The 20,839-nt window shown below is 46.8% G+C and overlaps 1 protein-coding gene across 1 annotated transcript in view; it reads left to right on the top strand.

Moving 5' to 3' along the window:
* NSMCE4A (NSE4 homolog A, SMC5-SMC6 complex component) overlaps positions 1–20,839 on the top strand; it is a 213,338-nt gene that overhangs the window by 90,267 nt on the left and 102,232 nt on the right. The window contains exon 6 of the mRNA XM_069611968.1: positions 11,998–12,088. Coding sequence (XP_069468069.1) covers positions 11,998–12,088 — 91 coding nt within the window. The remainder of the gene's footprint in view (positions 1–11,997; positions 12,089–20,839) is intronic.

The following is a 20,839-nucleotide window of genomic DNA, read 5'->3' as shown; positions in this document are numbered from 1 at the left end:
TGATTGTAGAATGCAGGTGGTCTACTGCTGGTGTTCCAAGATCTTGGAGTGGATCCAACTCCGAGGTTCGAGGGTGACTACCGTATAAAAGAAAAAACAGGGTCTTCCCAGTTCCCGAGTGGACAGAATTATTGTAGGCATATTCGGCTATCCAAAGGATATCTTTCCATGTTTTTTCAGTTTGTTGTAGCATGCAGCGCAAATACTGTTCCAGAGTTTGATTGGTCCTCTCGGTTTGTCCGTCGGTTTGAGGGTGGTGGCTGGTCGAAAGTCTCACATCAATTTGAGCCGACCGACAGCAACTTCACCAAAAATGAGAAATAAATTGACTCCCTCGATCCGAAATTAGAACTGAAGGAAAACCATGCAGTCGGACGATGTTTTTGAGAAATTCTCGGGCCAGAGTTGCTGCTGTTGGTAAGCCTTTGAGTGGAATGAAATGTGCCATCTTGGAGAATAGGTCCACGATTACTAGGATCGTATTGTATCCGGAGCATGGAGGTAGATCGGTGATGAAGTCCATAGAAAGCTTATGCCAAGGGCGAGGTGGGATGTCAATAGGGCGTAAGAGGCCGGCTGGTTTTTCCTTTTGACTCTTGTTTTGGGCGCATACTCCACAGGACATTATAAAGTCTCTGATATCTTTTTTCCAAGACTGCCACCAGAAGTAGCGCTTTATCTTTTCCGAGGTTTTGGCCATGCCGGGATGTCCTTCCATTAAAGAATCGTGATAACAAGAGATTACCCTTTTCTGTAAATCTGTGCTGGGCAGGTATAACCGTTCTTGGAAATATAATAGGTTGTCCTTCACCGTAAAGTCCTTTCCCTGCAGATGCCAATTCTGTATGTCTGCTGGAGTTACCAGTAGCCTGGCTTTATCCTTAACTTCCTCTATGGATTGTGTGGCGATTACACCCAGAATTCTTTGTTCGGGAATGATAGGTACAGGTTTAGGATTGATCAAATGTTCTTCCACTCCCATCCGAGAAAGGGCATCAGCTTTACCGTTTTTTGTACCAGGTCGATAGGTGATTATGAAGTCAAACTCGGCAAAGAATAGTGCCCAACGGAGTTGCCTAGAGGATTGAGCTTTTGCGGTTTTCAAATATTGCAGGTTTCGGTGATCTGTAATCACAGTAACGGTGTGTCGGGCCCCCAGAAGATAATGCCGCCAAGCCCTAAAGGTGGACTTGATAGCTAGAAGTTCCTTATCAGTAATAGTGTAATTGATTTCAGGAGGCGAGAATTTGAGGGACCAAAATGCCACGGGATGCAACTGATTGGTTACTGGGTCCTTTTGCGATAGAACTGCCCCCATGGCAAGGCTCGAAGCATCAGTTTCAACGATGTAGGGGAGTTCTGGGCGAGGATGTTTTAAGATCGGTGCAGAGATAAATCTAGTCTTCAAATTCTGGAAAGCTTGTTCCGCCTCGGTAGACCATTCAAAACGTGTTTTTCTTTAACAAGGCGGTGATGGGCTGGACTATTCGAGAGAATTCAGGAATAAACCTGCGGTAAAAGTTAGCGAAGCCTAACATGCTTTGAACACCTTTTACGGAGGATGGCGATGGCCATTTGAGAATTGCATCGACCTTCTTTGAATCCATATGCACTCCGCTAGGTGATAATAGGAATCCCAAGAATTCAACTTCAGTCACGTTGAAAACACATTTTTCCAACTTAGCGAAATGTTTGTGTTGACGCAATCTCTCGAGGACCATTTTCACGTGTTTCCGATGTTCAGTTTCCGATGAAGAATAAACGAGTATGTCGTCAATGTAAACAACACACACATCTATGAGCTCTCTGAGGACATCGTTCATAAAATATTGAAAGGCGGCCGGGGCTTTGCAAAGTCCGAAGGGCATGACCTGATATTCAAATAGCCCATACTTGGTGCGGAAGGCCGTCTTCCATTCATCGCCCTCTTTTACTCGTACCAAGTGGTCGGCTCCTCTAAGATCCAGCTTTATATATATGCATGATTTTCTGACTTGGTCCAGGAGTTCAGGGATCAAAGGTAACAGATATCTATTCTTAACGGTGATCTGGTTCAGGGCGCGATAATCTATACAAGTTCTAAGGTCCCCTTCTTTTTTTGGAACGAAGAACAAAGCTGAGGAAGCAGGGGACTTGGAAGGACGAATAAACCCATTCGCTAGGTATTGATCTAGGTATTGTCGGAGGTGAAGATTCTCAGGCTCGGTGAGGGCATAAATTCTACTACAAGGAGGAGTAGATCCAGGTATCAGGTCTATCTGGCAGTCATAAGACCTATGAGGAGGTAGAGAGTTAGCCTGATCCTTCCGGAAAACATCTTGGAATTCTAGGTATTCAGGAGGTAACTGGGGAGCCTCCGAGGAAATTGCTGCCAGTGCAACACCAGGTCGAGGGTGACAAGTAGAGACACATTCTGAAAACTGAACCGTTCTTACTCGCCAATCGATGTGAGGATTGTGCTTTTCTAACCAAGGAATCCCTAGAATAATCTGGAACTGAGGGGCCTTGATCACATCGAACACTATCTTCTCATGGTGTCCATCTTGGCTTATTAGCAGCACTTCTTGGGTGGTATGCGTTACTGGTCCGGAGGCTATCTCCGTACCATCCACCGTAGTAATGACGTCCTTTACAGCCTTTGGACAAAGAGTCAGATTCATCCTCATAACCATTTCATGATCCACGTAATTGCCGATGGCACTGCTGTCGACGTAAGCTTCAATCGCATGTAATCGATCCGGATGTTCAGGGCTAATGAGGACCATAGGTATCACGAAATGCGAGGTCACGGAACTGGTTTTAACGCTCGGCAAGAGGACCTCTTCTTGTCGGGCGAGGTTGTTTCCCTGCTCAGAGTTTGTGACCCTGGTAACTGCAGCTCCTACTGCCTTCTTGGCTGGTTTCACCGGACAGTCTCGAAGAAAGTGCCCCGAGTTTCCGCAATAGAGGCATAATTGCAGCTGTTTTCTCCTCTCCCGCTCCTTTTGTGTTAGTGGTCCTTTCAGGCCCCCTATTTGCATGGGTTCCCCGGAGTCTGCTCCTTTGGTAGGAGTTGGTGATTTGGAAAATACTCGAGCATCAAACTTGGAACGATCGCCTTCCTGTTCTGCAGTCTGTGGTCAATTCGAACGACTAAGTCAATATAGTCCGAACAGTCTTGCGGGGGATTCACTACTTGGGCTAACACATCTTTGAGCTCTCCACGTAAACCTCTATAAAACAGCGTAATCCTTTTGTCCTCAGGCCATCGACTTTCCACTATCAGTCTGTTGAAAGACGCAATATAAGCCAAAAGGTCTTGATTACCCTGTCGCAATGAAAGGAGCTCATTGTCCAAGGCCTGCCCTTGTGAATGTCTTGCAAACAGTTTTTCCATACTGAGCTGAAAAGCTTGAAAATCATGGAGAACAGGATCATCTTGATTAACTAGAGGGATCGACCAGTCTGCCGCATTGCCACTAAGCACGAAAGCTACCTTAGCTTGATCAGTTGGAAAGGGTGCTGGCCGGCATAAGAAGTGCAACCGGCACTGATTAATAAATACTGCAAACCTATTTGGGTCACCAGAAAATCGTTCGGGCGGAGCCAGAGGTACATTCCCAGGTATGTTGATCTGCACTGGGTTCGTAGAGGATGATGATGAAAGAAGATTTGCCCCTGATGCGGGTAACGGAGTTTGTCCGGCTTGTGACTGTAGCAATTGTCTAGCGAGATCGTCTGTTCGCTCCTTGGAAATAATCAGTTCCCTTCTTAGAGCATTCGTTTCCTGACGGGCTGCATGCACTTCTGCTCTTAGTTCCCCAAGTAACTGGGCTAGCTGGTCGGTATCCGAGGTTTCCATAGCGCCTGGGTGGGAGTTTTGCGGTCGGCTTTGCGTTCTTCTGTAACGCTCACCTGATTCCCGCAGAGGCGCCGGTCTTGACTGGGTGAATGCCGTATCTTCAAAGGTGATGTGTAACACACGGTTGGCTCTTTGGGCTGGACCTCTGTGCACTGTATGTCTGACTCGAAGAGTAAGATGTCTGCAGATAGAAAATATGGGATTAATGAACTGGGGTTATTGGGTGCCTCTCTCCTCTTCCCTTTCTCTTCTCCTGTAGAACCCCAAAGGTTAACACCTTCACCTTAGGTAAGTGAACGCCGAGCTCTCCATCTGCCTCGGGGCAGGGTGCCGTAACCAGTTTCTTCACTGGATAAGGGTGCAGGCCTCTTGACCTCAGAGGACTGCTGTCCGTCGTTGACTGCACGAACGGTAAGTTCTGGGCACTTCAAATGTCTTAAAAGTCTTTTGTAATGATATCTCTTGTTTTGCAGGGTTGCGGCGATGGCGGATGGCGTGCTGAAGAGAATTGAGGATCGAACCCGCGTGAGGAATAGAAGCGCCTGGAAGCACGTAAGTAAGCGCTTGTAGCCTGCTTCACGATGCGCACTGTCCCTTTTATCTTGCAGGTACAAGTTCGGAGCTTTAGAGAAGCTGAAGGGTGCTGGAATACCCACTGGATTCGGCGTGGGAAGGAGTAATGGCACGTGAGTAATAAAGTTGCCCAATGTCTTTAAACGCACCTTTTTATCTTTCAGATGCGGGATGCAGCGCCGAAGACCTCCGGAGCGTGCGAAGAGCTGGTGAGCCTTTGTCTTTCAGATGCCGGAATGCAGCGCGAGGCGTTGGTGACAGCCGATGGACCAGGTAAGAGATGTGCTGCCACTGAAGACCGTAGTGCTAACCTGTTCTTTCTTTGTCTTTACAGGTGCTGCTGAAGACTGGATTCCAGGATGATAAGCCTTTGTTCCCTTAGGCCCAGGATCAGAAGCTGAAGACGCAATGAGCGTTCTGCTGCAGAGAATGCAGAATAACGCAAAGCAAGATTCATCCATCGGGTGTGGTTTAAATAGCCTCCTGTAGTGCTTAGGTGTCTCCTTCCACAGCCTCGCCTAGGTAAGAAAAGAGTTCCTGCTTTCCAGAAGAGTTCCAGTGTTCTGAACCTAGGGAGTGGCTCCTGCCCCACCCAACAGGAAAAGTAGTCCCAAACAGAAGAGGATCAGGGGCTCAACTGGCAGGTAAGTAAGCAGCATGGTCTGCTGCAGGTAAGTCCACCCAAGCATTATGAGCCCGGCGTTTCCAGCGCTGGGACTGGGCATCTTTATGAGCCTGGTGCCACTGGCGCCAGGACAGGGTCCAAAACTTCCCAATTGGGACTGGCTGGCACTCAGAACCGGGGTTATGGGTCTGCTTCCAAGGGAGTTGGGCAAGTCCTGATCTTTTGGAAGCAGAGATCATGACAATTCCCCTCCTACGAGAGGGATTAAAAACATGCTGTTTCAGATCCCTCAATATGTAGCCAGTTGGGAAGTGATGGTACGCAAGGCCATGTGACTGTTGGGGATTATGGCATCTTGCATTTACTTAATTCCTCATGCGCGTCTGTGCATGCGTCCCATGCCAGAGTGGCTCAACAGCCAGTGGTGTCAGGCCAGCGGACAATGGGAAGATCTGGTAGTTATCGCGCCAGCCATCGTTCTCTCTGCAATGGTGGTCATGGGAAAACCTCTTGAAAGGGAAGACCTTCACCAAGCCCGCAGTAGAAGCCACCGTAACAACGGGGTGGGGCTCATCTGCTTCAGCAGATGGCACACGGTGTGTGGTCCCCGCAAGTAGCGTCCAACCACATAAATCTGTTCGAGCTATTCGCAGTATTCAAAGCACTGAAAGCCTTTCAGACACGGTTGCAGGGGAAGACAGTACTGATCTTGACAGACGGCACCACACCCATGAACTACCTGAACAAACCAGGGGGAACGCACTCTCCAGGGATATTCAAGCTCTCCCAAAACATTTGGATATGGGCTCCCAAACACAGTATGTTCCTGTTGTCCCAACACATTCCAGCGGAAGTCCATCTTCTGGCAGACCTGCTCAGCAGAGATTTCCCACTGCCCGTAGAGTACGAATGGTGACTACACGAAGACATCGTCTCTAATGTTTTCACAGAATGGGGTTTCCCCAGAGATCGACTTATTCGCAACTCTGGAGAATGCTCAATATCAAGATTACGCCTCCAGGTACCCACAGAACTGCTCGAAGGTGAATGGGCTCTGGATAACATGGTCAGGGAAATATGTTTACGGTTTCCTAGTGGCTATCACTTCTATTAGAAGGGTTGGTGAACTACAGGCCCTTTCAGTACTAGTCCCTTTCATTCCTGTTTAGAGATACGGTGGTTCTGCGCACTCGCCCTCGATTTGCGCCTAAATTTATTTCCACGTTCCACGTGAACCGATCGATAGAACTGCCCACTTTCTTTTCGCACCCCACTAACATGGCCGAAAGGAGCCTACACACGTTAGATGTGCGCAGGGCAGTCATGTTTTACCTGGAAAGAACAAAACCACTGAGGAAAACAAACCAATCTTTCGTTTCAGTGGCAACTGGCAGAGAAGGGGAGTCTCTCTAAGTCGGCTATCTCAAGTTGGATAGTCAAATGCATCACACGTTGTTACTTTGCAAAGCGAGAACTGCCCTTCAAGCCTAGAACACATTCTCCTCAAGTCACTGGGGCTTCCATAGCATTCATTGCAAATGTTCCCCTAGAGTCCATTTGGAAAGCGGCAACCTAGAGTTCTATTCACACCTTTACAAAACACTATTGCCTAGACACTCATTCTAGGTCTGATTCTCAGGTGGGACAAGCAGTACTAAGACATCTTTTCACTACTGTTCCTTCTCGCAACCCACCTCCAACTCTGGGTACTGCTCGATAGTCTATGCACAGCATGTGATTCTAAGCAGATTAAGAAGCATCCGAAGACATGCATTACTTACCGTAATAGCATTTCTGATGACTGTATCTGCTTAGATTCACATGCGCCCACCCTTCCTCTGGGCTCGGGTGGAAGGAACATGGACGTCTTACTACTTTCTCTCTTTATGTACTCACTCACGTTAGCCTTGGGCTCCCTCATGGCAGAATAAATACAATCCGAGGGACCTCTGCGCGTGAGGGATTTTGGGTACACTACGAGTCACGATGGGGATAGTGCTAGACATGCCTATGATATATGATATGATAAGGCATTTGTAACGCGCCTATACACAAGTGTTTCAAGGCGCGACGAGGCGGGGGGGGGGGGGGGGAACAAGGGGAGACAGACAATGATCTTACTAGGCCAGGTGTCATTCAGATCGCGCAAGTGCAAGGGTAGAGGGGAAGGGAAAAGTGCATGGGGGAAAGGGAGAGGGGAAAGGGGAAAGGGCAGTACAGGGTTATTAGCATACAGCATACAGGATAAATAACCAGGGCCAGCTGGTGGCAAGTGCGAGGTAAGTGCAGACAAGTGCTGGGAAGGGGGGGCTGTATGGATACAGACACAGTCCCCTAGTGCAGGGGTTGCCGTGGAGGCAGTGCAGGAGAGAGTGGCTGGGCCGAGAACGGTGAATGGCCCATTTGCAGATTCAGTGCAGTTTCAGTAATATTAGCAGGGGAGAGGGGGAGAGAAAGCGGAGGCAAAGAGGAAGGTTTTGAGGTGCTTCCGGAACCGGAGGTGGTTCTCCTCAAGTTTCAGGGAGGTAGGAAGGCTGTTCCAGAGGGAGGCCCCTGCAGTGGAAAGAGATCTGCCCCCAACTCGTTGTTTGGAGAAGCGGCTGACCCTGAGGGAGTTGGAGGCGGATGAGGGAAGAGCTCGGGGAAGGAAGATATTTAGGAAGAGAGTTATGCCGACGTCTCCTTTCGATCCTCGAAAGACCAGATGCAATACCACTGGATGTCGGACCATATGCACAGTATGTGAATCTAAGCCGATACAATCATCAGAAATGCTATTACGGTAAGTAATGCATGTCCTCTTCATGTGTGTGAATAACTAGATGCAAAGAAATAATTATTACAAAAACAGTGTTTCCCACTTCAAACATATTTATACTCACTTGTACTCCCATTGGGAATTGGACTTACATTTTTACTCTTTTTAAAAATCATTTTACATGGGGAATAAAATACTCCCACTTCCAAATCTTATCTGGGGCACTGTGCAGCCGTGCCAAACCTGGGCATATGACTGTGTGTACTCCACGTGCAGTAGGTTGTCGCTGTGCATGCCGGGTGCACTTTGAAAAATGATCCTGGGCGTATGAAGCCCTTCTGGCATATTGGTGCTGACCATTGCCATGTCATAGTTAGCCTTTGCTTATAAAGGTGCCACACAGCGGTACATTGTGACACATGGCTGAACCGGGGCATATGATGTCTGTGTATTGGAATTCAAGGTTGGATTTGAGCGTAGGATGCGCTTGCTGGCATACTTTCACTGAGCAGGTAAGGCTGAACCTGGGCATGTGAAGGTGCCCTGGCACATACGTGGGAATATGGGACATTAGTCTTGACCTTTTTCATGAAGTGCTTTCATTTGCAGTTTCTGGAGCAGCAAGAGGAGCCTGCGTGATGACTGCTTACCTCTCAGCGGCCCCACATTTTGTTGGCTGACTCTACTCCTGCACACATTCAGTCGCTGGATCCCAAAGGCACCCTTTGGATGGTGGTAGTACATTGGGGCCAGAGGGGAGGCAGAACAGGAAGGAGATTGAGGTGAATCATGCAGTACAGGTCCGCTAAAATGAAATGCTATGTCTGCTAAGGCAGTGTCCCCAGGCTCCTTTTAGAAGCCGGGAATACAGTCCTAAACCTACTCGCTCACCTAGGTCTGGCTGTGGCCAACCTTTTCGAGGCAGGTCTTCATTGGGGATCTAAGTTGCAAGAATACAAGGTAAAAGAGTATTACTTTGAATAAAGATATCCACACAGAGGTATTATGAAATTATTCTTTACCTTAAAAGGTAGGTAAGCATGTAAGTGAAATGTACATGCATGTATTTAAAGCTTAGAAAGTATCCTGGCTTTTTAGGCCTTTCCTATCCTTGGGCAGAATCACATCACTTTGCGGGTACCTTCTGCATGTTTTTTCCATAGGATGTACGCGATTTCTCCAAAAATAAGTCTTCGAAGATGGCAATGGAAACATGACCGAAAGAGCAGTATTTTCAAAGATGTTTGCAACGGTGCTAAATTCAACATGTACATTTTGGTTCATGAAATACACATGTGCTTATGAGATAACATCAAACTAAGTGGACCGACAGGAATAATGTAAACCTAATTATTTGCTCATCAGTTTGTATAATGCTTAGATTTTAAGATCTTTCTGCACTTACCCATATTGAAGAAAGTAAGCCGTTTGGGTACCTCCCGGAATGATGATGATGATGATGATCAGGATTTTGAATTTCGGGCATGCATTCGTATCGTTAATCACTGTTCATGAATCGGGGGAAAAAACGGTTGCACATGAGCCTTTCAGGTAACAGTGGATTTATTAAAAATTGAAAATGCAAAAGATACAAACTAATATTTGACAATATAAATAAAGTACAAACAAAAGTTGGCATTGAGAGAGGAGGTTGTGTAGGTATAGAAAATGCAAGAAGCATGCACAGTAGTCACATTTGGTTTCCTAAACTGAATTGGAACAATACACTTATTGCACAATAAAAAATGAATTGAATTGAAAGCAATGCTCTAAGTTAGTGGGGTATTTCTCAGCAATTTCTTTTGAGTGTTTCAGATTGAGTTGTGGTTTTTATTTTACTTTTTTACATATGTTGGCTGCTCAATGATTGCATTATACAGTTCTCATGAACACCTTGTTCATTTTTTGTAGTAGTACGTTTCGAAACAAATTAAGGCTTTGTATATCCCATGGCAACAGTCAGTTAGACGGTTGTGCCATCGGCAATCCACTCAGAATAGGCTCATAGCCATTACATAACTGTATTTGAATATTAGACTGCTTAAGCCCAAATCTGGTTTGTGCGATTATCCAGGTGTCTTCAAAATAATTTTAAAATACTGGGAAATTCATTTTAATTTCTCTGAAAGCATGATTCTTGAATAATGGACATGTACCCATTGATAACATCTGAGGTTGGTAAGTGAGTGCAGAAAGATTTCTAATATGGTGCTGAAATTCGCTGTTGGTGTACTGTATTTTGTTGCATACTGAATTTTTTTAATATTTCTCCAGATAGCCTGGCAAAAGTGAAAGTAGCACCCTTTTACTTCTGTAGTAGGAAATGCATGATTCACACCCTTTATGGCTGACATTTCAGGCAACATATTTTGGGCTGCTGGAAAGAATCTGGCATGAATTCTGATTTTAGAAAACCCTCAGTGGTAAACACAAACCGACAATCCATTATTTACTTGGCCATGAACAGAATGGTTTTGGGCAGGTTTTAAAAGTACCATCTATTAGTCAGTACAGAGAATTACTCAGTCGATCCAAATTCGGCCTTGTGGCAAAAATAAGATTTCTATTTTCGTGCTCAGAATGATCTTGTATTAAGATTTGATCTGCCTGTAGGGTGGTCTGCAGGTTTTCAAGAATTATCACTCAACCTGGAGTTTTTTTTATATTTTTGGAAATTTAGACTTCTGTTTTCGTAGATAAAATACTTGTCTTTTCAAAAGGTTTGAGGCAGCTCAATTGACCTTCAATACATGGTGGTATTTTGCATAATATTTCTCTAACAACTTGCTCACTTGTACTGGTTTGAGAATTAGCTGTTGATTTAATCAAATAAATGTTTTCTTTGGCTTCGATCATACAGGTATTATGATCATGGTTGTGTTGCTTTACAAACATTATCAGGTCGGTTGACGTGCAAGCTCTGTTCCCACCCCCAGTCATTTTTTCATATTCTGTGCACTTCTACCAAAATGTTTTTTTTCTTTACTCGATCGAGATTGTACAGATAACCCAAATGGTTAAGCTGCTTCCTGCCTTTAGCGGAAAGGTTATGTTTGGCCTTTTCCATAGTGACGCAAAATCCTGGTGCAATAAAATAAACAATCATTACTATTCTGTACTTCGATTTACGAAGTCCGATACAAAATGGTAACATTTTTCACTTACCGGGAATAATAATCCGTGTGCTACACGGATTGTATTGACAAGTCGACTATTTTTCTGTCACACTGAACGCTCGCAGTTTAAGTGACCATTTACCGACTTCATTATGTGGTTCCTTCCTTATTCCCTATTCTCGCATGAAATTATCTTGTGCTATCTGGGAATAAGGAAGTATTGATTATGACACAGAATTAGCTAATTCGACTCGGAATGGGAAAGAGGATTGTCGAATAAAAAGTATATCTCGGGTAAGTTGTTTTTGGAAAAAAACATATTCAAAGAAATCTGCTTCAAAAAAATGTACGGAAGCAGTTTCCTTACCCCATGACCCCCTCCCCTTACAAATGACTTGGCACCATATGAGCAAGAGAACCCTAGAACACTATGCAAAAGACCCTTTCATTATCTTGCTGAAAATCTCACAATACTGGGACAGATATTTTCTTAACAAACGGCCTCCTCACTGACCTGTCACCAAAGCCTGTCATAACTGAGGCAGCCACTTGCTGTGGCTTATCACCATGCCTGTGGAATGCTTGATTACCTCTTGTTCCACACATAAGCTGCAGATCTGAAAACCTCAGTACACTTCTATTGAAAGCCTCCCATATGTTCTTGTAATCAGAACCCCACATTTGATCCGCAAACTTTGTTCTAAAAAGTGTAAAACTCTGCTAGGTCAGAGTCAGTTGGCTTGAAATGTATATCCATCGCCCTGCACTAAGAGTGCAAGAAGGTGCTATATCCATTCTAACAAGACTCTTCACCGAATTATCAAGCACGGGACACCTCAGATATATTCTTTGAAAAATAAATATGACTACTTGTCTCAAGGCTCCATGTTAATAATGTCACTTCTCGCTTATTGCTGTATGCTCCATGCTTGTAGGAGGTATTTTAGCTTCCCATTTCTTTCACTCTATGCTTTTATGTGACCTGAGCTCCTAGCAGTCCTGCTGTCTCTCTACCCATCTTCCTTTGTGAATCTGGTTCACCCTCTACATGATTTCAAGAGTGTCTGGCATTTTTCCTTCTCAGTTGAAGAAGATGGACGAATCTCACCAGGAGGCCACGGAGAAGGAAGTGGAACGAATCCTAGGGCTGCTGCAGACTTACTTCCAGGATGACCGTAAGTAGAATTCCCATTTTTTGGAGTAGTGGTTCAGATACTTGTAATAATGCAAGCGGGTTTGCATTTGTGCTCGGGCCTTCTAGAAACTTTAATGCTTCCAGTGTAGCAGAACAGGTTATGGTCGCATTGCGCTCAGCGGAGCTCCTTTGTCACATTTCCTGGTCCACCTACCCACCACCCCCAGACTGATTTATGGACTAAAAGGTTTTGTGATGATTCACAGGATCGCATTGCTTCTCCCCAGAGGGGAGCCCTTCCCTGTGAGGCTAGGGAGGTGAGACTGCTACGCAACATTCCCACTGGGGGTGGTGGTCATCGGGACCTTGGAGAGAGACTCCCCTCTTGGGGAAAAGGACTTCTGTTCCATGAAGGAATTCCCTATCCCACGAACCCCTCGGACCTTCACTGCCTCAGAAGTCACACCCTGAACAAACCTCGATCTGCTATTGTATTACAACTTCCAGTATTCAAATCAACACAGACCAGCTGAGAAGAAGAGTGACCGAGTAATGCTCATCACTCCTCCATGGCAAATGGAGAATACTGTGAAGAGTGGGAACCATGTAATAAGAAAGAATACTCCAGAGAAACAGAAGTCCAAATATCCTCCTCTGGGGAGGGCCCGGCTCAGATGCATTAAAAATAAAGAAGGACTTGCATATGGAGATCATATTCAAAGAGTGGGAGATGGAAGCCAGTACATTCCGCAAGGTCTTTGTCGAGAGGATGTGGAGAAGGAAGAGGGCCAAAAATACACATGGGAACCATAAAACGCGTTCTCATGTATGTACTCCCAAATGTATTTTCACACAAGGTAGAGGCAGGGTTTGCTGAGTAGATTAGATATATTGCTATTTCACCGCCTATTACGCCCTCTAACCATTGCTAACTAACCCCTCAGTGATGTTCTTTCCCTAGACCTCGGCAGTATGCCGCCTAGATAGGGTGAGGGGAAAGAAACAGGCTTGACCCGATTTTAAGCTACATAATCTTAAAACAATCTCAGACATACAACTGTGGTTGCCTGGATTGCGAATTCTAGCAGGAAGAAAATGTTTTAATATTGCTGCTCTGTTGAACTCAGAATTCTAGAATTATAAAACTAAAAACAAACAATACACACATTATTGGGACGGGATTTCCAGTTACTAATTGGATATCCCTTAACTGAGCCTGTCCGGGCCGCAGAGGGCTGGGGTGACGCATGTTTTTCCCCTCTTACAAACTATGAAGCAGCCTCATCGTGTAGCCGGCTCCTCCACATACTTGGGCCTCTGCACCTCCACGCTCTCTGCTGATCAACCTGTGAGTGATGGCTGAACTTTTTCTACTGCCTCCTCCACTAACAACTTGAATCAAACCTGTGCCTATCGAACTCTGCCTTACTTGACTCACCTAATCTAGCTTCTTTCACTGCATTTTGTGTCCTTTATTTGAATTTCGAATCCAGGTGTGTGCGCTTTTTAACATCATGCACCCCTTTTGCACTGCTTTTTGTGTCCTTTGTAACTACTAGGCCGCCTGATGAGTTTGGGCTAAGACTGTGCTTTGCAGGTGCTCCTCTGTCCTCATTTATCCTTTGCCACCCTGATGGCACTCGCCATCTCTTCCTGTCTTCTAGAACTGCACTATCTCCTACCCTCCTCTCACGAAGTCTGGAAGAGAAAAAGCACAAAGACATCCTGGCCTACCCATCGCAGACACCTATATCAGTGCATCTTCCAGACAGGTCTTGATCGATATCCTCTGCTCTGTCCCCTCCCGAGATCTATGGATGCCTTATCTCTAATCTCTCCCCTTTCACATCATCTCCCATTAATAGTGGCACCAATTGGGAAGTCCGCTTGGCGGGCTTCGCATCATCCTGGTGTATCATTGTCTATCGCACTGGCACTATCTTGGGTCAAGATCCCCAACCCAATCCCCTTCTCTTTGACCAGTGCCTGCAGTCCCTCATTAACTTGCTTCCACTCTGTCCCCGACTGGTATACCATGCCCCTGTCCCCCTACTCAGAAAACCTTCAAAGGTGGAGACCGCATTGATCTAGCCACACTTAACGCTCGCTCAGCCAACAAACACTCCCCTGACATCTGCCTCCTCTTTGAACACATTGACCTCGACATCCTCGCTCTTACCGAGACGTGGTTTTATGCCAGCTTAGTCACTGCCTCTGACTCCCTTCTCCCGGATGGCTACAAGACCATCTGCATGCCTCACCCTAACCGTGCTGGCGGTGGCATTGCCCTGATTTTCCCCTGGATGGGTCCCTTCCTCCCTCATACCCACCCAGCCTTACTCTTCCTTTGAGAACTTGGTTTACAAGTTGGTCATCTCTCCCTCCTCCTCTCTGACCATTGCCACCATCTACAGTCCATCCGGCTCTACCACCTTTTCCCTCTACTGATGGCCCGATTTCTGCTACTCTACCACCTCTAAACTCTTCTGTTGGGCAATTTCAACCTCCATCTCTACTCCTCTATCACAGCATCCACTCTCTTCCATGATCTCTGCACCTCACTTTCCCTCTCCGTTCTCCTTTCCGGGCCAACACAAACAGCTGGACATACCATTGACGCCCTCATCCACTCTGATCTGTCACTCTCCTCCCCACTGATCACCCCTCTCTCCTGGTCAGACCACTCTTTCCTCTCACTTAGGTCCCCTCATCACTCTGACTGCACCTCCTCTAGCCCTGCCAACCTCGTTCACGAACATCCGTCCAATGAAACGAGTGTCCGCTGCTGCCTTCTCATCCACCTTCATCCCCCCCTTTCTGACCACAGCAGACTTTTCCTCTGGCTCTGCTCTCAGCAACCTCCATCTGGCCATTACTAATACGCTGGACATTCTTGCCCCAGATCCGCCTGAAACCGGACTCAAAGCCCAACACCTGGTACAACTCTGATCTAGCAGCCCTGAAACACAAGTGCAGAGTTGCGGAACGGAAGTGGCAGACCTCTGGCTCACCCTTTGACAAACTGGCATGTCGCCTGCTCCAAAGACAAAACCGACTTTCCATCCGTGCCAAGAAAAGGGCCTATATCCAGGCGCGGGTCTCTGGTGCATCCAACAACACGGCTGAACTCTTTAAAATCTGCAGGGAACTAGCCCAAGCACTCTGCAACGCATTGGCCACTCACTTCACTACTAAAACTCCTAAGCACCATTGCGTGCCTCTACGCCACCCACTTACCCCATATTGCCTCCCACTCTCCTTCCTCACTCTCTTCCTTTATCAACTATCACACGTGATGAGGTCACAAGAGTTGTCTGCTCCATGAACTTCTCCTCCAAACAAGTTTCCCCTGCTCTACCATTAAGGACAATATTGTCTCTTGCCCCTGCACTTGCTGATTTTTGCAACCACTCTTGCCACTGGATATTCCCCTTCCACCCTTGTGCGCCCCCTCTTGAAAAAACCTTCAGCAGACCCCACTTGTCCACCTAACTACCGCCCTATTTCTATCACTCCCTTTTTCAGGAAACTCCTGGAGAAGCTTGCCTTCCCCCAACTTTTATCACAGACTGAACTTGTTGGTGGTCTACACGATTAGCAATCTGGATTCTGAGCATCCAGAGGCACAAACTGCTATTCTGAACACTCATGAAGAAATGCTTGCATCTCTTGATTCTAACTCCCCGGCTGTCCTCCTTCTACTGATCTCAGCTCTGCCCATTCAACACGGTCAAACACTCCTCCTAAAATGGCTCCATGATACCCTGGGTATTTCGGCGCAGACAATGGACTGGCTAACCTCCTTCCTAAGGGACTGACCATCCCAGGTTATTCTGAGCACTTTCTCTTCCCCTACCTCTTTCACCACCTGTGGCGTCCCCCAGGGCTCCACCCTGGCTCTTTGGTGCGTGCCCCTACAGCTGGCGCTTATGGAGCTGTTGGAGGACTCTCCTCCATTGAATGGCGCATCACGTCTTTCACGCACCGCATTGCACGGTCTAGTCTTTTGCAACATGGCCGCCCCCTGGAGTTTCATAGGATCACTCCTCCCGGCGGTCGGCCTGTTACAACCCAGTTCGTTCCTCTGTTGGGTGAGAGGCTGTGTTCTGTTGCTCGCTTCCCGAGCTTTCTACTTTCTTGCTCGACACCCTATCAACCTTGCTCGCTTTGTCTTTCTCTGTGGCTGGCTGCGGCCTCTCTGCAGCGCCATCGCCTCTCCTGCGCATTTCTCACTTTCTCCCTGGATTCTCTCGTTTCTTTCCTTTTTTTCGCCGCTCTCGGGTGTTACCCTCTCCAGGGGTTTTGGCTCAGTCTCCCTCTCCTTGACCTCAGCCTCCCCTCTCTCAGGCGTTGCGTTCTCTACGTTCTGCCCTGCTTCCTGTATGAGGTTGGTTCTTACTGTTCCTCAGTGGCAGCTTTCTCCGTGTTCTCTGGAGACAATTTCCATTCACCTCTGTCATCTTCGATCCTCCTGGGAACTCGCTCCACCTCTCTTATCCCCTAGACCCACCAGACCAAGGAGTCTACCGTACCTCTAGGCTTTACTCCTGGGTGAAGATTCTCCATTACTCCAACCTAGGATTCTACGGATCTGCTTTGCCACCATTACACCTCAGGGTTGTTTATGCCATCCATGACTTTCTCTACACTTGTGACTGCCTCAGGGAAGAGGCCACTGGCTTGCTAGTTGCTTAGACGGGCATAGTGGCTTCCTTCCGAGGTAGACCCTACCTCCACAAAAAAGATTACTGGAGAAGAGGAAGAAAGAAGCAACCTTGTGCGAACTCCAGCAGTTCAGATGTGGTTTTCTTCGATTCTGGCGACGAACCCAGTGAGGTTGACACTTTTAACACCTACCTTGCTCCACTGGCACTCCTCATTTCCACCTTCTCCACAACTTCCAGTGTTACACAGATGACTCGCAACTCTTCTTCAAACTTCCCTCTGACCCTCTCACTTCTTCCTTCATTCTGTACTGCCTATCTGCCATACAGTCCTGGTGCACTTCCAACAATCTCTGCCTTAATGCCAGGAAGACTGAGATCCTTCCTATTGGGACTCCTGCTCCCTCTTTCTTCCCTTCACTCTGGCCATTCTCTATGGGCTCTCCCCCTTCTCTTTCATCGGAAGCCAGAAACCTTGGAGTCATCTTCGACTCCTCTTTCCTTCCTCACTCACATTCAGGACATTGCCAAGAAGTCCCACTTTCAACTCTTCCTTCTCAAAGGAATCCTCCCTTTTCTCTTTCCCCAGAAGCTCAGTGTTAGCAAAGTTCTGGTTCTCTCTAGGCTGGACTCCTGCAATAGCCTTCCCCTGAATCTACCCTCTTCCTATTTACGACCTCTCCAGCTAATCCAGAATAGGGCAGGAAGACTTCTCCTTGGCCTCAAGCCCAGGGGCTGCATCTCTCCAGCCCTAAAAACTCTCCACTGGCTCCTGGTTGCTGCAAGGATCAAATTAAAATCCCTCTACATTATCCATAAGGCTGTCCGGGGTAAGTGACCTCGCTATCGGCAACTTGCCCTTATTAAATAGCTTCCCTCCAGATCTTTACGTTCCTCTGGTACCTACTCTGTGTGTCAAGCGTTTCCCTAGACAGAGGGCCGGGGCTGATGTTTCCTCAGATGGCTCCCTCTTATGGAACAACCTCCCCCTTCCGCTTTGTCTTGAGCCGGTTCGCCTCAAATTCCGGAAGCTCCTAAAGACCTTCCTTTTCACCTCCTTTCCCTTGCTCCCTCCTCTGCTAATCCCACAGTTGCTGAGATTGGTGGCCAGGGGCCCTTATGTGTCCTTCGGGGCCCTGGACTCCCACAACCAATCGCCTTCAGCCCTGCCCACCCCCAGCACTTACTGTGGCACCCACTGGCTTATGCCACTATAGGCCTGCCCTTAGCTATTTATTGCAGCTGACCTCTCCCTAGCACTTCCTCCACTGGGCATTTAAATCTGCTGATCGCCCAGCCGCACAGGCACTTCTAGCACTCATGCCCTCTTCCCCTCTCTCTGCACTTGCACGTTCTGAATGCTCACAAGGCCTAGTTACTCCGTCTTCTTCCTCCAGTGTTTTAATTGTTTTCAATCCCATGTTCCCTCCCTGTTGCCCTGTGGAAGCTCTGAAACACAATTTACTTGTATAAGCTCCTAACAAATGCACAATTAATAAATAAAATAAATACATCCATCTCTGGCCGATCGGTTTCATTGGCTATTGTGAGTGTTACCACTTTCTTCAAGACCTTAAGGACTCATAAATTCAATAAGGAAAACACCATTGGTACATCTGCTCTCCAACTGTTCATTCGCACGTCCTCACGGCACCTATTACCCGTTAGGAGATGGAGAAGGTTGGGGGGGGGGGGTAGAGAGCGGAGGAACACAGTAATGTTTTTTTTTACTTGGTCATACATCACTCTATGTATTGAGTGGATTTTCTAGATGGTATCCGAACAGGACTCCTGTGCTTACCCGATGTGATTGACATGACTCGTGCCTTATTCAGCGGGGAGCAGGGTGGCCTCGGGGATTTCAGGGTTACTTGCTTAACCGAGACATAATCGTATATTTCATGTCTGGGTAGTTGGGCAGACAGTGAGATGCATAGTTATTTTATTGATTTTTTGCGGTCAAGGCTGTGATCTATTATTACGTTTCCTTGTGAATAGGGGTACACTGGAAGCAGGGTGCATAGCCTGCTTTGTCTCCTTATAACGATTTCATGTCTTGCATCTAATATTATGGGTCCGTTCACACGTACTGGTGCGGATCTCTGCAGCGTGTCACTACCACAGCTTCTTTCAGACGCGCAGTGTGTGCAAACGTTTATGAATGAGCCTCAGCACTGCATGTTCGCAAAGCGCATGTGCAGCGAGGCAGATCAACAAGCCATGTAGCCTTTGGGGGAGTGTAGTCTCCATAGTTCCTTCGTTGTTTAATTAAGGCAACAGAAATAACTGCTGCCGTTGCCTTGTGTCGAGCTTTGTTCCATGATTTAGTAAAAAGCTATCTTATTTTTGTATCAAAAATGCACTTTTCTTGTACCTGTGCCGCAAGGCGGTGATGGTTTCCTATGGTACTATTTGAAGCCATAATCAGTTTTTATGTATTATGTTGTAGGATCGAAGCATACCGATTGCCCGCTTCTCTAGTCGGGTACGTAAAGGGGGTCTGCCTGCATGATCATGCTATTTCCATGGAAACTGCTGTTTACACATCTCGTTTTCATGGCAGTCCGGTGTGGGCTCCATGCATCTTAAACACGGGGTCTCATGTTTCTGATTTTCACATATTAGCGACACTGGCATATTCTGTTATTCCTTGGTGGGTCATTGGCATAATATTTGTTATTGTGTGTTTATTAGTATGGCCAGCCCCTTACGATATGGGGGGTGGGTTTTATGTAAAACTGCTCAAATAAGGGGGTTGGCCATACTAACTAACACACTATGATAACAGATGTTATGCCAATGCCCACCAAGGAATGGCGCAATATACCAGTGTCGCTAAGATGTTATCAACATCTGAAACATGAGAACCCTGTGCTTAGAATCCTGCAAAATGTTTAACTTTCAGTGACTGCCTTACTTTGTTCTTCCGCCCAAGGGCCCTGGTCGCCAGTGTCCCAACTGACTTTGAGACGCTCATCCCCAGATAGGGCTGGACTTTCTAAGGTATATGCTGCCTGGAGGTTACTTACCAGTATCCTTGTTGCATTATATGGAATGTTGGTTAAAGAACTGGTAGTAAAAATGTATTGGGCACTAGGTTTGATTCGACTTGCGCTGCACTGAAGGTTTCTTCGGATTGCAGGAGTTGTATTTGAGTTGTGAGGTTACTGGTGGTTGAAGTGTTGCACACACCTCGTGTGAAGGTTTAGGCTTTTTTGGGTCCAGTTACCTTGGTTACCTCAAAGTCTACCAGTGAATTGAGTAGTGCTCAACCAATATCTTATTGTATATATGTGAAAACGTTTACTTACCTGAAATCCTTGTAATCTTTTACTTGCTTTAGTGTTTATAATAACTATATTTTTATAAGTGTACAGTGTGAAGGTGTATTATTTAATCGAAGTGTGCTCTGGGGACTTGCCTAGAGTCCTTCTCCCTCCTAGACTTAGCCTAGCTGCACGACCATAGCTACCAAACCTTTTGGGTAGTTCAGGCCAAACAAGAGTTGGAGCCCTGTACTCCCAAGAGTAAGTAGACTACAGACCGTGGACTTTAAAAACTCCTTAAGAGCACCAATCCAACAAGTCGGAGCGGGAAGAGCGGGTGACCCGTGAGGAATGAGAGACTGTGAAATAAGTACAAGTGAAAAAGATATTGAGGTAAAAGAAGTCCACAGGCAGTGGTTTACTTTTAACTACAATGGTGTGCATTTACAGTGGGCTGCGTTCGCAGCTGCAGTAAAGCACCCAAAGGTGCCATTTTTGTCAAAATGGCCCTGGTCGTCTTTTTTCGCCATTTCTTTGTGGAAAGGTCCTTGAGATTTACTCTGCATGCCAAACCAGGTTTGGTCCCTTTGTTCATTTTGTTTGGCGTGATTCATGACTGAAGCCCGCCTCTGGCTCCAGGGTGTTTGGCGGGGGCAGGAAGCGAGGGAGGTGCCTGAAATTCCCTGTGCTTCGTCTCCTAGGAGACAGAAATGCACTCTTAGGTGATTGGCCGGCTGGCTGTCCGGCAAGCCACCCTGCTGGGTGACTGACAGCTAGGCTGGAATGATTGGGAGAAACCTACATAAAAGACGAAGGAATCCGAAGAAGAACTTGGAAGAGGACGCCTGTTGCAACTCCTGG

This window comes from Ambystoma mexicanum, chromosome 8, assembly GCF_040938575.1.
Source record: "Ambystoma mexicanum isolate Mex_15411 chromosome 8, UKY_AmexF1_1, whole genome shotgun sequence".
In the NCBI taxonomy this organism is placed as follows: Eukaryota; Metazoa; Chordata; class Amphibia; order Caudata; family Ambystomatidae; genus Ambystoma; species Ambystoma mexicanum.
Note: the sequence above shows the minus strand (reverse complement) of the source record. Positions and strands in the feature narration are given on the sequence as shown.